Raw genomic sequence first — 13,215 nt, 5'->3', positions numbered from 1 at the left:
CATTGCCTTATTTGCGGATGACGCAGCAATTCTCTGCAGCCACAGGAAGCCAGCCTACGCCCTTTGGAACCTCCAGGACGCAGCCCTTGACATTGAACAGTGGTGCACTAACTCCGATGTACGCATGAATTTTAACAAGTGCCAATTCATGTGGTTTTCCAGGAAAACTAAGCTTCCTAGGCACACTCTTCGTTTCGGAGGCCATAACCTCCCACCAGTACAACTTGTCAAATATCTGGGAGTCCTTCTTGACAAGAAACTCCTCTTCCGCGAGCATGTCCAAATGGCCAGGAACAAAACAGTCAACATTATGGGCATGCTAAACAAGATCACTTTCCCCCAAGCCAAATTGTCTTTAATCAATAAGACAATACTTTACAAATCAATTCTGCGTCCCACAATGCTCTATGCTTCACCAGTCTGGGCCCACGCTCGGAAGCTCAACATAAAAGGCCTACAGGTACGCCAAAACAAGATTCTCAGACAACTAACGAGAGCTCCTTGGTTCCTTCGTAATGCTAACATCCGCCTCGACCTCCAGATTTCACACCTCTGGCCGTACATTCTCGAACTAAACCAAAGCCAATTCGATAGAATGAGCGAATCTCGTTACCCACACATCAGAAATATTGTTGACTACGCCACTGATGAAGTAAGAAAATACCGAAGACCTAAACAAATCTGGGCGCTCCAGTGGCACGATCTCTAATTGCATGCATATCATGCACACACTTCTTCACTCTTCCAACATAAACTCCAAAGGGGAGTTTCCCCCATTTAAAAGTCCGCTCTCTTTTCCCTAAAATTGCCTATCCCAGGCAGAGCAGAATCATCTCCAAGCTGTAGTAACGAGAGAAAATATCTTCTTTTCCCTCCCGCTGACGTCACGAAACGCCGTCGTTGAAGGTCAAGGAGAGAGAAAAAGAGGGAAAAGAAAGGAAAAAGACGTTGGCTGCTCCAAACAGCTGTTTCTCCCACGCTTCCTCTCTCTCGTCAGAGGGCGCTGCGGAAAAAAAAAGAGAGAAAGTTTTTTATTACTATTATAATCGCAAAGGGCTTCCCTCGCGTACTCCAAAAAAGGCTTAACAGAAAAGGCTTAACATGTAAAGCTGGCTGCCTTGCAGTATTTCCCTCTCCTGTTGGGAGCTACTCGCTTCAAACGGATCGGGGTAACGGTCAGCTCGCGACCCGTTCGCATGAGCCTGAGCCCCAGGGACCCCGTTGAGGCAGATTACCTCTGTATATATTTATTTTTTGTTTTGAATTCTTGTAACCATGCCCTTGTAAATACATTCATTTAATCAAGCGTATATATTTACCCAAGAAATTGCTCGTAACCTAGAAACTTTTTCATACACTGGGGAATAGAGTTTCTCCTGGGATACATATAATTTACCCGTATTGGGTGGGAATCTCTCAAATCCATGGAAAAAAAAAAAGAAAGAAAAATTTCTCTTTTTCGGTTTTCTTTTTAAACTGTACTTAACGGCAAACAGAGCAAGAGTTTTTTCACTTTTCTGTTATTGCTTGTGTGTTGTATTTCATGCTTCCTTCCCCCCTCCTTTCCTTTGTCACCCCCTTCCCCCCCTAACAACTACTAACAACTTTCTCTATCCCCCCATCCCTTCCTTTCTCCCCCCCCCCTTGATTTCACAAAACTTGTCGCATTGTACGGCGGGAACGAACTCTCACTGAAAACTTCAAAATTAAAAAAAAAAAAAGGAAAAACCGACACGTTCTTCACAGCTTCATTTCACTGTCTTCTTCTCCTGTTAAAACTACTAACAGAAGGTTGTGGCGCAATTTACCTGCAAAACGTGTTACCAGACCAGTCGTTAAACTTAACTGACCACCCCGATCTTGACAAATTTTCTCATACACATGCACAAATAAAACACATACTCTCTTGTCTTTCTCTTCATACGTAGTCTCCGTGGCTGCAATTTGTAAGCCCGCAGTTGGCCCGAAAGGGCCAGGCCCGGGAAAATAAATTCTATTCTGGTCTGGTCTGGTCCCTGATTCAAGTTGTCTCTGCGCTGCCATCTATACAACAGTAACCAGAAATTCTAAAACCCTGATTTGGCGCTAGATGGCAGCAGGCATTCTATATATATCTCAATTTCCATAATAAATTTATTCGTGTAGTTTAAATGTTTTGTCCACAGATGGCAGACAAATTCTTGTGAATCCAAACTCTTTACAGAGAGAAAAAGTAATGCACAAATCATGAGTTTGTTGAAACAATATTTTAGAAAGAAAAAAAAAATTCCTATTCATACATCATTTGATTTGCGAAATTAAGATATCCATTTCATTGCAAAATATGCAAACATACATAAAATAAAAGTGTGGTTTTGATGGTGAGTAACCGGTCACAGAGCCGTCCTCAAAACACAAGTGACACGTGACAGTAATTGTAAACAAGCCGGATTGAATAACCAACTTCCTACAAACAAGATGAATTTTTCGAGGTTGTTATGTAGTAGCGCCGTCCACAAATTTCCAACGAAATTTTTGAATTTGGGAAACGTGCGCCATCTCTCTAGTAAAAGTGATAATCTCGTTACTGTGACGGAGAATGAAAACACCAGTGAGTATTTGCTAGTCCTTATCTTTATTCAAGATATATGGTGAATTCTGTGTTTAGTCCCCCCCCCCACCCTTCTTGTCGAGCGCGGATCCAGGGAGGGAGCGATCGCTTCTCCCAAGAGTCGAATAATATGGGGGGGGGGAAAGAAGGAAAATTTGTCTGTCCCGTAAAATACGGGATGATCCAACGCACCTACACAATAAGTCGTTTCTCCTCAACATCGCCCCAGGCCAGTGCCGTCTTAACGCATGGGCCCACTCTGGCACCTCAGGAGAAGAGGGGCCCTCACACAAAAATGAAATTTGGTTGAAATTTTCTAGAATTTATTTGGGGGGCCCTCAGAGAAACCACTTGACCCGAAGGCTCATGATGCACAAAGACGGCCCGGACCCGAATGTCAACACTCCATTCGGAGTGAATATCTGAATTTGCAACATTCATAGCTAATGATATTTGCCTCTGCTACGTTTGCAGCTGAGGATAACTGTCTCTGCTTCGTTCACAGCTGAAGATGCTTGCCTCAGATTCGTTCGCAGCTAAAAATTCCTGTCTCCACTGCATTCGCTGCTAGATGACTGCTGCTGCCACTCCATGCGGATTCATTCATGGCTAAAGATGTCTAAAACATAAGCGCAAAAAAAATGAGCACGTGTTTAGAAGAGCAAAAACATGCATTTCAAAAAGACCTAAAAAATATGGTCTGTAATGAACAATAATCAATGGTGAAATATTTTCTTGAACAAAAATTAAAGAAATTTTGATTAAATTTGAAGAAAAAATAATCAATATAATCAAAATAGTGCATTGCGATCAATGGAGAAAATGCTAAAAATATGTCACGTTGAAAAATTTTGGTGATTTTAGGCATTTATATATAATCCAGGCTGTATTGAGAGATGAAACATCCGAGATACCACATTTATATATATAGGGTGTCCCAAAAGACCACCCAAACTCAGCACAGCCAGATTCTTCACTTGTAATTCATAAAAAATGCCTGAAGAACTGTACCTGTACGACACATAGTTTTCGAGAAAAATTCAAAAGAAAAGTATGGCATCATATTTAGTGCAGGAAAAAAAAAGTTTTATTACAAACATGAACAATGGTATTTGCATATGTTTACATAGGAAGATGTTAAAAATGTCCACCGCGCATATTGAGGCATGCATGCACGCATGTTCTTGTTTCCAATAAAACTTTTTTCCTTGCATTGGATATGATGTCATACTTTTCTTTTGAATTTTTCTTGAAAACTATGAGTCGCATAGGTTTTGCAGAGTTTGGGCAGTCTTAACGAGACACCCTGTATACATACTGAGGCGTTACGTTGACGGTTCATGTGTGACTTCCTATTCCTGCTCAATTTAATTTCATTGTATATTTTCAATTCCAGAAACAGCGAACATTGTTATGAATAGAGCTCCAGTGAACAGCTTGAACCTGGAACTTCTACAAGCACTGACCAATGCGATTAAAGAGGTTGAAAGCAAGAAGATGAAAGGTTTCATTCTAACATCAGTATGTATCTTTTCTGTTTTCCCAAATGACTACTTTCGACGAAATAAAACTCTTATCACCAAATAGCTTTCAATCGCTTCCGCAGGGGAAGGGGCTTACAGGGCAGCAGCTTAAGAGCTTGGGATTAACCTTACCATTTTTTGGCAATACTTTCAGAGTTGTAGCAATTTAAATCAACTGATTTGTGTGTTTTTTTAAATCAATTTGTGATGGTCAAGACCGGCCGTATCCGTGAATATAGGTGGCACGCCCGAGATTTGCTCTCGTGGCAGTCATGTTCGAGAGTAGTTTGAACGAGGAAGTTGTTGTGATGTCGTCCACGCTGTGTATGTTTTGTTGTAGGCGGGATTTTCCCCCCATGATGTAAATTTCTAGTTCCTTCTTAAAAATAAATTTAATAGTTTCAACCCTACGAGGCTACAAATTTATTTCAGATATCAAAAGTCACATCTATTTTGATTTATGCAAGTTTCAAAAGTGATTTAATTTTTTATTGAATTATTTTAAATATTATTATATTTTTAAATACTATTATTTATAATAATAATGTGCATTCGACCATCGTTTATCCAAACATTAATTTTCCGAACAACTTGGTCAACCGAACACTTTTTCAACCTCTCATTTTTAGTTTTCTATAGTCATTGATTCTCAACAGTTGATATTTTCTTGGAACTTGAATCTTTTTTTCTCCCAACTCAATAGCTTTGCGCTATTGTACAATAATTCACTTCCAAGCAATTCTACATACTGTACCTGTGAGTTATAGATGTAAGTAGGGGACAGGTCCAGGTACAGAGTATGTAGTTATAAACGATTGACAAGCAAGCAAACATGTGAATAAGAACAGATTTAGCTGTCTTTTTTTTTTTTCATCTGATGGATTCATCTTAAATTCAATTTATTCCTTTGCATCATCAAATTAGTTTCGAAATAGATTTTCTGAACCTTTCACACTTTTCCGAACACACTTTGGTCCCAATGTGTTCGAATAATCGAGGTTCTACTGTATATCAAATATCAGAGATGCCACTCTATTCTAATTAACCCGGACTCTAGTTATTGGCAAAATCTGGTTCCTTTTTGAGTGAAAATGGGTCCCTCTCAAAGCAAAAACGTTGCCCCCCCCCCGCTTCCATCATTAACAGGTATGCCTGTGAATTAAACAAAAAATAATTGTTTTTGTAAAAACTGTCATCTGTCTTCCATATTATGAAGTAAAGACGGTAAATGCTTGAGTTTCCATGTTATGTAAATATCATGTAGTAGGTCTGCCTGCTCACTGCGAAGAGATTTTTTAGAATGGAAGACTGGCTCGCATTCACACCTTGAAGTTGGAAGTTGCAGAAAACTAACTTCAGCAACCACCACGATGGCTCCTATGGGGGTTTGAACCTGGATCATCGGGATGAGAGTCCAGGACGATGCCCACTTGCTCTCTCCAGCCACTCCCACCACAGTAGTTCTTATTTATACTACAGAGTGTGTCTGAAATTCACGGAATGTTTCAAATGAAATGTCTATGAATGCTTTGCTAAATTGATTATTTCAATATGTCAATTTATCATTGAAAAAAGTGGTAGATATGACATTTGCGCAACGTATATAATCTGACATGCATTTATTTGTTATGTTATAGAGCTCGCCTACAGTGTTTTCAGCGGGACTGGATATTACAGAAATGTACAAACCAAACCCAGAGCGTTTCAAAGAATTCTGGACATCTTTGCAGACCTTTTGGAAGACATTATTTCTCACTCCTCTGGTCACTGTTGCTGCTGTGAATGTATGAGTTTTGATTGTTATAGTCTCTATATCCTATGGAAAGTCGAAGATTTTAACTTCTCATATCTTTGATGAAATTATAAATAATACATTAAAACTTCAATTATTCGGGAACAGATAATCAGGGTATGAAAATTGGAGAACCTTATGGAAGGCGTGGAAGAGCTAAGCACATAATTCTTTCACTTAAATAACTTTCACTATAATTATTTTTCCCTGAGAAAAAATTAAAATAAGTACTTTAAAATAAATCAACTAGAATGCTAATATAGTAAAACTTTTCTTTTGGGATCACCAGCGGGAGAAAAAAATTCATCCATTAAAGAGAGATGATCGGGGATAAGATGATAAAGATGATAATCAGGGGGTTTGAAACGTATACTTTTATTATATAAGGGGAGATTATTATTTTCCCATAAAAGAGGGGTGGCCGCATTTGAGGGGTGGGCCTTAAGAGGAGTTTTACTGTACCTATAATATGTTGCAATTTTTTTAAAGAAAATCACCAGGAGGAAGAGGGGGAATCAGCAGTGCCATCTTAATGCATGGAACCACCCAAGCCTCAAGAGAAGAGGGGTCTCAGAAAAATGAGAAGTAGATGAGTTTTTCAAGAATTCGCCCGGTAGGGCCTCAGAAAAGTCACTTGGCCTGCGGCCCCATGGTGCTGTTAAGACGCCCTGGGGATCAGAAGAGGTGGAATATGTGTCCCATTAGTGTTTTATATATTATTTTTTTTAATTTTGTGTTGCCACAATAAAAGGTTAAGAACCCCTAAATTGCAGTTTTCAACATATAAAAAAACAAAGATTCATTTTAATGGCAATGGCTGTGGCACTTAATTTTCATTGCTTTACTTGTTTGTAGGGCTTGATTTGCTTGTCAAAGAAAATATTAGGGGCAATTACCCTGACCAGGGTGAAAAATGTTTAGTTAGCGAATTTTTAAATTTTGTAAGATTATTGGGCCTCCGGCAAGTGAGAGGGAGATGGAGATGAGTCTCAGTTTTTGTCTAACTATGTAACTTTGTGAATAAGTTTTCTTTCTCATTCACCCTTTCTTTCCCATACGTTACACTAGGGACATGCTCCTGCTGGCGGGTGTTTGATTACTCTCAGCTGTGACTATAGGATAATGGTTGATTCAAAAGTAACTATAGGATTGAATGAAACAAAATTAGTGAGTTCAATTTTTTTTACACTTTTGAAAAAATGTTTTCTGAAATGTTTACAAACACTGTTGTTAAGATTGATGATATTTTAATTATGAACGAATGGGACATATTTGTCAGACATTGGACATTTGTAAGTTTGTTTTAACCAAACTACTATAATTTCCTGTGAATGATGTTTGCATATTTGCATTTCACTACTTTGAGAAAAAAAATTCTTTATATCACTACATGGGCAACAATTTTATATTCACCACAAACTTTTCCACCACTTAGGGCCCATTCAAGTATTACTTCAGCATCGATGGGGGGTTCCGATTTGATGACTTTTGATAATGCTTACATCATCAACCACCCTTTATGAAAATATGAAATATTTTTAATGGCATCTTACTCAGTGCGTCAAAAACAAAAAAAAACCCTTTCAATAGTGTGTGGGCACTTGAAGTAGTATTCCCGCTATTGATAAGTGCCCTACAGAGCCACTTTAGTGATCTTTAAATGTTTCACGGATCCAAGTGATCTGGAAATATGTCAGCTGCTTAAGTGCTATAGAACTGTGCCACGCATCACTCAAGTGAAATCATATGCCGTGAATCACTTAAATAATCTGAGAATGTGCCGCGGGTAACTTGAGTGATATAGAACCACACTAGGGGCCACTTAAGTGCTCTAAAACTATGTCACATGTCACTCAAGGGATCTCTAAATGTGTCACTGATTGCTTAAGTGTTCTGGAACTGTGTCACAGGTCATTTAAGTGATCTGAAAATGTGCCGCTTAGTTCATTTTTACAAAATTAGGTTTGAGGAGGCCGCATCAGATAACCCCCAGGGCCATATTTTGTTCAAGGGCCTCTATGTGATTTATCATTATATGGCTTAGAGGGTGGGTTGCAGTGAATTTATTAAAGATAAATTTTGAGTTCATCGCCTTCAAATAACATTGAAATTAACAGAAATTGATTATAATAACATATAAAGGTATTTTCTTCCGAAATTTCAATTAAAAAATATATTTTTTCATCGTATAAAGATCTCGGGGTGTGGGGGGGGGGGCACGAGCACCCCTATGCCCCCTGTGTACGTCTCTGATCCCACCAATATGCATTAGGATTCAGAGGAGCAGAGCTGATGACGAAATTTTGCTGACAAGAGGGGAGGGGGTTAAAATGGCTAAAAATTTGATTGCGTAATATTTGAACGGCCCCTTATGGGCAAAGAGTTTCCTTTTATTTCAGTTGTTATAGCCTTACAAAGTAAAGTAATTTTTTTCAAATAATTGAAGAGTAAAAGTGGTAAACTGTGTAAGAGTCAAAAGGGAAAATATTTGGAAAAAAACCATTTTGCAACCTGCATATAGGGACATTCATATTAACAACCTCTTCACAAGCTCTTTTGAACCACTTGCCTGTTAGTGCCAGGACTACCAGGCACTTTTCACACTGACAAAGTTATAAAGCATTGCTCATTTGACACTTTAATGCAAAAAAAGTTTGCATTTATTTTTTTAATTAATTTATTTTTTTGGTACTTACAGCATTTACAGGAATCCCACTTTTCGTACTTTTTGGTAAAATTTCCTACTTTCTAGGTTTTATCTTACTTTCACTATTTTTTTTACCAAATCTTGTGAACAAAACATTAGTGTAACTTTTTTAAATGAAAGTGGAATCATCGAAATATTGCCAAATAATATGAATGTAGTAGTTTGCAATTAATGATTCTTCTAAAGCAGAAGTTCTATCCCTTTTTCAGGGTATTTGGAGGGTTTATTTGGGAGGGGGGGAAGCATTTGGTTTATTAATTTTTCTTTTGCTTAGTTTGAGGGTTAAAATACCCATTTTGTGTCAATGTTTTGAATAGTCATTAAAAACTTCTACCTGAATAGAAAAAATAATTTTGTATTTACTACTTCATTGGTCTTGGACCAATTGTTCATTATAGAGTTACTAACATTCATCATGCAAAATTATGGTGCACATTTTGTGTATTGGTAAAACAACAGTTTACATAACAGAGCAGTTGGATACATAGGTCTATTCTAGGTTTTATGACTGATGCTACCTGATAGCATTCAATTTTCTTCTGTATTTTTAGGACATGTAGAGGCATAAACAATGCTTACAAAACTCTGCAAACAGCTAGAAATTAAAGCGTTTCATTTGTCAAAAACGATTTTGTTGGCATCAAACTGCAGTAAACAAATCTCTTTAAAAAAGATGAACAGTGCATTATTTACATTGCACGTTGTAATTTACAAATTTTGCGCTGTGCTTTTGGAAATGATCTCGAAGGAGCATCATTCCTTAAAAACTTACATGTCTTCATAATTTGCTGTGCATCCAGGAAAAGAGTTGACAGAGTGGACTTTGGAAGACTCTGCGAAAAAAGCAACGTAATATATATTGTGAGGAGAGACAGAAAAGAATTATCTGTGGTTGCTTGTGTGCTGTTCTGGCCCAAAACAATTTTTGTTACCAAGTCATTTCTGTCATTTTGCTTTGCCTTGATTCAATCTTATACTTGGCAATCTTATACAATCTTAAGATACTGAAATATTTTGCTGTGAAAAAAAAAAATTAATTCAAAAAAATTTTTAAATAAAAGAAAAACCAAGTTCCCCCCCCCCCATAAGGCTATGTTATGTAAGGCTCTTAGGGGGCACCCTTCCCTCTGTCCTACTTTTTTCTAATTTTTTGATTGGGAGCTCTAAGTTTACCATTTTTGCCATTCAACTTGTATTAATTTTGTTATAGTTTATCGGATATAAATGGTAGAAAATATATCAAAATCTTTTTTCATTATTAGAAATACTCTTTTTAAAGTATTGTATTAACATTTTATATATTGTATTTCATTTCATTCAAACGGTAAAAAAAAATGTGGTATTCTACAAGTAAATTTTTTCATTCATCTTTTGCAGGGTTTGGCTGCACCAATATGGTGAGTTTCTTTTTTTTCAATCTCATTTCCTTCATCACACCCTTTATTTATTACAGAAAATTACCAGGGTTCGTACAGTTCTTTAAAATCCTTGAAAATAAAATTAATTTTCAAGACTTTGAAAGTCCTTGAAAAAATACAATTATTTTCAAATTCTTTATAAGTGCTTGAAAATTTGTTTTTTCTGTTAATTTCTTCCATCAATCTTTGTCCCTCCTCTTCAACTAAATTCGTCTTCCAAACTATGTTCTGCTGGGGCTAAAATAAATAGAGTAACAACAATGAGTTACGAGACAATGTTCAAAACAAGACATATGGTTTCACACACCTGATGTAATGCTGTGCTCATGAAGATGTTGCCTAAAATCGGACAGCAAAACAGCGCGCTTAAGATATTGCTTCAAAATATTTTAAACAATTGAATTCATAAATGTCAGTTGCATATATATGCAGACTGGCCATATTTCTTGCATAAAAATATGGGAAAATCGATAATTCTCACCAAAAATGATACCAAAGTTCCCAATTATTGCTAAAATTGCCAAAAAAATCACCAAAGAAAGAAAAAGCACAATTGCATTAAAGCAGTAGATTTAAATGAATTCCATGAAAAAAACTAACGAGACAAATAAAATAAGTGACGTAAGATGAATATTCATAACTAAAGTCATAATTATCATAATATAATTTGTATGGTTGAGAAAATAATTATAATACTTAATTTCAGTAAAGAAAAAAATTCAAATTGACTTTGTTGGACATAAGGGAAATATAACGGGACAGTTTTATATTAAAAAAAGTCATGATGGCCAAAATTACCTGAAGATATAGGATTTCCCAGGAAATATGGGTCTTGTGGTCACCTGTACAATGGTTATTACTTTGGTAACTACGATGGTTATTATATTGTTTTAAAAGCAAAATCTTTAGAACTTAATATTGTCTGCAAGTTGAAATGAAAACTATAACTGTTGAAAAATTATATCTTTAATAAATTAGCATTTCAAACTTGAAATTTAAAATGTGCAAATGTGGAATATAAATTTAAAAAATCCAATTTTCATTTTTTGAAAAAAAATTACGACTTTTATATCAACCATGATATGAATGTCCTTGAATTTTTAAATTTCGCCTGGAAAAGTGCTTGAATAGTTCTTTAATTTCTTTTTATTTTCAAAGTGTTATGAACCATGAATTAGCAAAAAACTATTTTTGGTTTCAAAAATATTCTGAATTTAGTATTTATTTATTTTTTTTAATTTGGAAACCATTTTAAATGTGGACCAAACATTGATTGTAACGTCTGACATTCAGTAAAAACATCATCTGGTTTTGTTTTTTTTTACCAGTTTTATCATTTTCCAATACATTAGCTAATTTTCCTCTCTATATTTTCGAAGGTTTCAGAATCTATATGTGCATAATATTGGCTTTCGTCAGGCAGAGAAAGCTTTAAATCTAGGAACTCTCTTCACACCTCAAGAAGCTATTTCCTTGAACATTGTTGACGAATTAGCTTCTGGTCCTGATGATCTGAAAATGAAAGCCGAAAAGCAGTTGGAAATTTGGACTAAAATTCCTGGTTGGTAAAAATTATTTTCATCTCGTAGTCTATGTTTAATACAGATTCCCGAAATCAATTTTTCTTCATTGATTTCATAATCAACTTGATTCTATTTGCATGAAAAAAGCAAAGATAAACTATATAGAATCTAAAGAATGGTTTTTCTCTTGTAAGTTTTGATAGGGTTGATATCCCAAGTCTTATTTCTAAAATAATAATACGAAGCTCAAAACGAATGAGGTTCACAAATGGTGTATTATTATTTTGATTTATGACCAAAAGAAACGTTAATGCATAATGGCGAAAATCATTGTGAAATTCTCAAGATTAGTTACATCATATTCTTTATTTAAATTCCAAATTACCTCTATTTTTGTGTTACTGTCTTTTAAATGTAGATAAAACTGTCATTTATTGTTATCATTAGTTTGGGACATAATCTATGTTTATAGATTTTTGTGAGGTGAGATTTATTTTTTTGCAGTTGGTAATTTCATTTTTATGGTTCTTGTTATACATGGTGAGACTTTTTTTCTCTTCTCTCAAGCACGTTACATCTATGTTTGTTTTGAATTTCAGCTGGTGCTCGTCAAACAACGAAAACTTACCTACGTAAACCACTTGTTGATGCTTTGAACAAATACGCAGAACACGAAGTAGACCAGGTTTTGCAGTTTTGTCTGTTGGATAGCACACAGAAAGCCCTGGGTAGATATTTTGAAGGATTGCAGGGAAAGAAATGATCAATTTGTAAAATGAAATTTTCCTACGTATGAAAAAAAACAATTTTGAATTATTTTTTAATACTGTTCAAATTTATATGAAACTGTGTTTGTGGTGAAATTATTGTAATTTTTATTAAAAGTAATTTTCTATATCAAGTCTCATCTCTTAATATCTCTATTGTTTTTTTTTATGTCAAAATTTATCTTCTATTGAAAATAATTTTTTTATTCAGAAATTTTACAGTTTCGTACCTTTTATATTATTTAAATTTATCAAAAATATTGTTTACTTGCTAACTTATTTTTGACTGATTTTCCAATATTCATGACTCCCGAATTGCACTAAAGTTTTATGTATGATCATTAGTTACTTGAATAACATATTTGAGAAGTTTAATTAAAATGGACATTAATTTAGTATGTTTCTGTTTTTAATTAAAGCAACTTTCCAATTAGTAAACTTTTTAATCAAGACTTATTAAAATAATTAGTAATAATGATTACGGGAAACCTCATGTACCTTGTGACAAAAAAAACTGAGGACAAATCTTTTTAATATTATTTCTGTTTATTTTCAGGGGGGGGGGGGAACTCCCTACCAAAAAATCGATAAAATTTTTCTCTGAAAATTTAATTTTCAAAAAATAATATAAAGAATACTTATTAGACCTTCCGATTTCCAAAAATGCCTATTAGAGAAATTTGTATGAAAATTACTTTTTTTTTTTAACAAAGTAAAACGCATTATCAGTCAAGAATGGTTTCACGCCACTGAAAATAATGTGATTTTTGATTTGTAATTATTTTAATTATCTGTAGAAAAAAATCACAAATTATGATTCAGTGTATGCAAAAAAAGAAATGTATTTTAAAGTCAACGTAAAAAATTCTAATATTTTTTTTGTGTGATGTATGAC

At 35.1% G+C, this 13,215-nt stretch overlaps 1 protein-coding gene across 1 annotated transcript; it reads left to right on the top strand.

Annotated features, from left to right (window-relative positions):
• Window positions 1-2,143: 2,143 nt before the first annotated feature.
• Window positions 2,144-12,454, top strand: LOC149083413 (enoyl-CoA delta isomerase 1, mitochondrial-like). The gene is made up of 7 exons (XM_089236702.1): window positions 2,144-2,590; window positions 3,987-4,111; window positions 5,751-5,897; window positions 6,974-7,072; window positions 9,990-10,009; window positions 11,410-11,591; window positions 12,153-12,454. Exons 1-7 carry the CDS (start codon window positions 2,458-2,460, stop codon window positions 12,314-12,316), a joined length of 870 nt encoding a protein of 289 aa, XP_089092828.1. The 5' UTR covers window positions 2,144-2,457; the 3' UTR covers window positions 12,317-12,454.
• Window positions 12,455-13,215: the final 761 nt, after the last annotated feature.

Source organism: Pholcus phalangioides, unplaced genomic scaffold (assembly GCF_987345545.1).
Source record: "Pholcus phalangioides strain wild (caught in Gottingen) unplaced genomic scaffold, Ppha-v1.0 ptg000009l_1, whole genome shotgun sequence".
Taxonomy (NCBI): domain Eukaryota; kingdom Metazoa; phylum Arthropoda; class Arachnida; order Araneae; family Pholcidae; genus Pholcus; species Pholcus phalangioides.
Note: the sequence above shows the minus strand (reverse complement) of the source record. Positions and strands in the feature narration are given on the sequence as shown.

Bases quoted from the DNA above. Each gene is read 5' to 3' on its own strand.
- LOC149083413 (XM_089236702.1), top strand. From the start codon at position 2,458: ATGAATTTTTCGAGGTTGTTATGTAGTAGCGCCGTCCACAAATTTCCA. The intron at 10,010-11,409 runs GTGAGTTTCTTT...ATATTTTCGAAG, and splicing joins GGTTTGGCTGCACCAATATG to GTTTCAGAATCTATATGTGC. The intron at 11,592-12,152 runs GTTGGTAAAAAT...TTTGAATTTCAG, and splicing joins AATTTGGACTAAAATTCCTG to CTGGTGCTCGTCAAACAACG.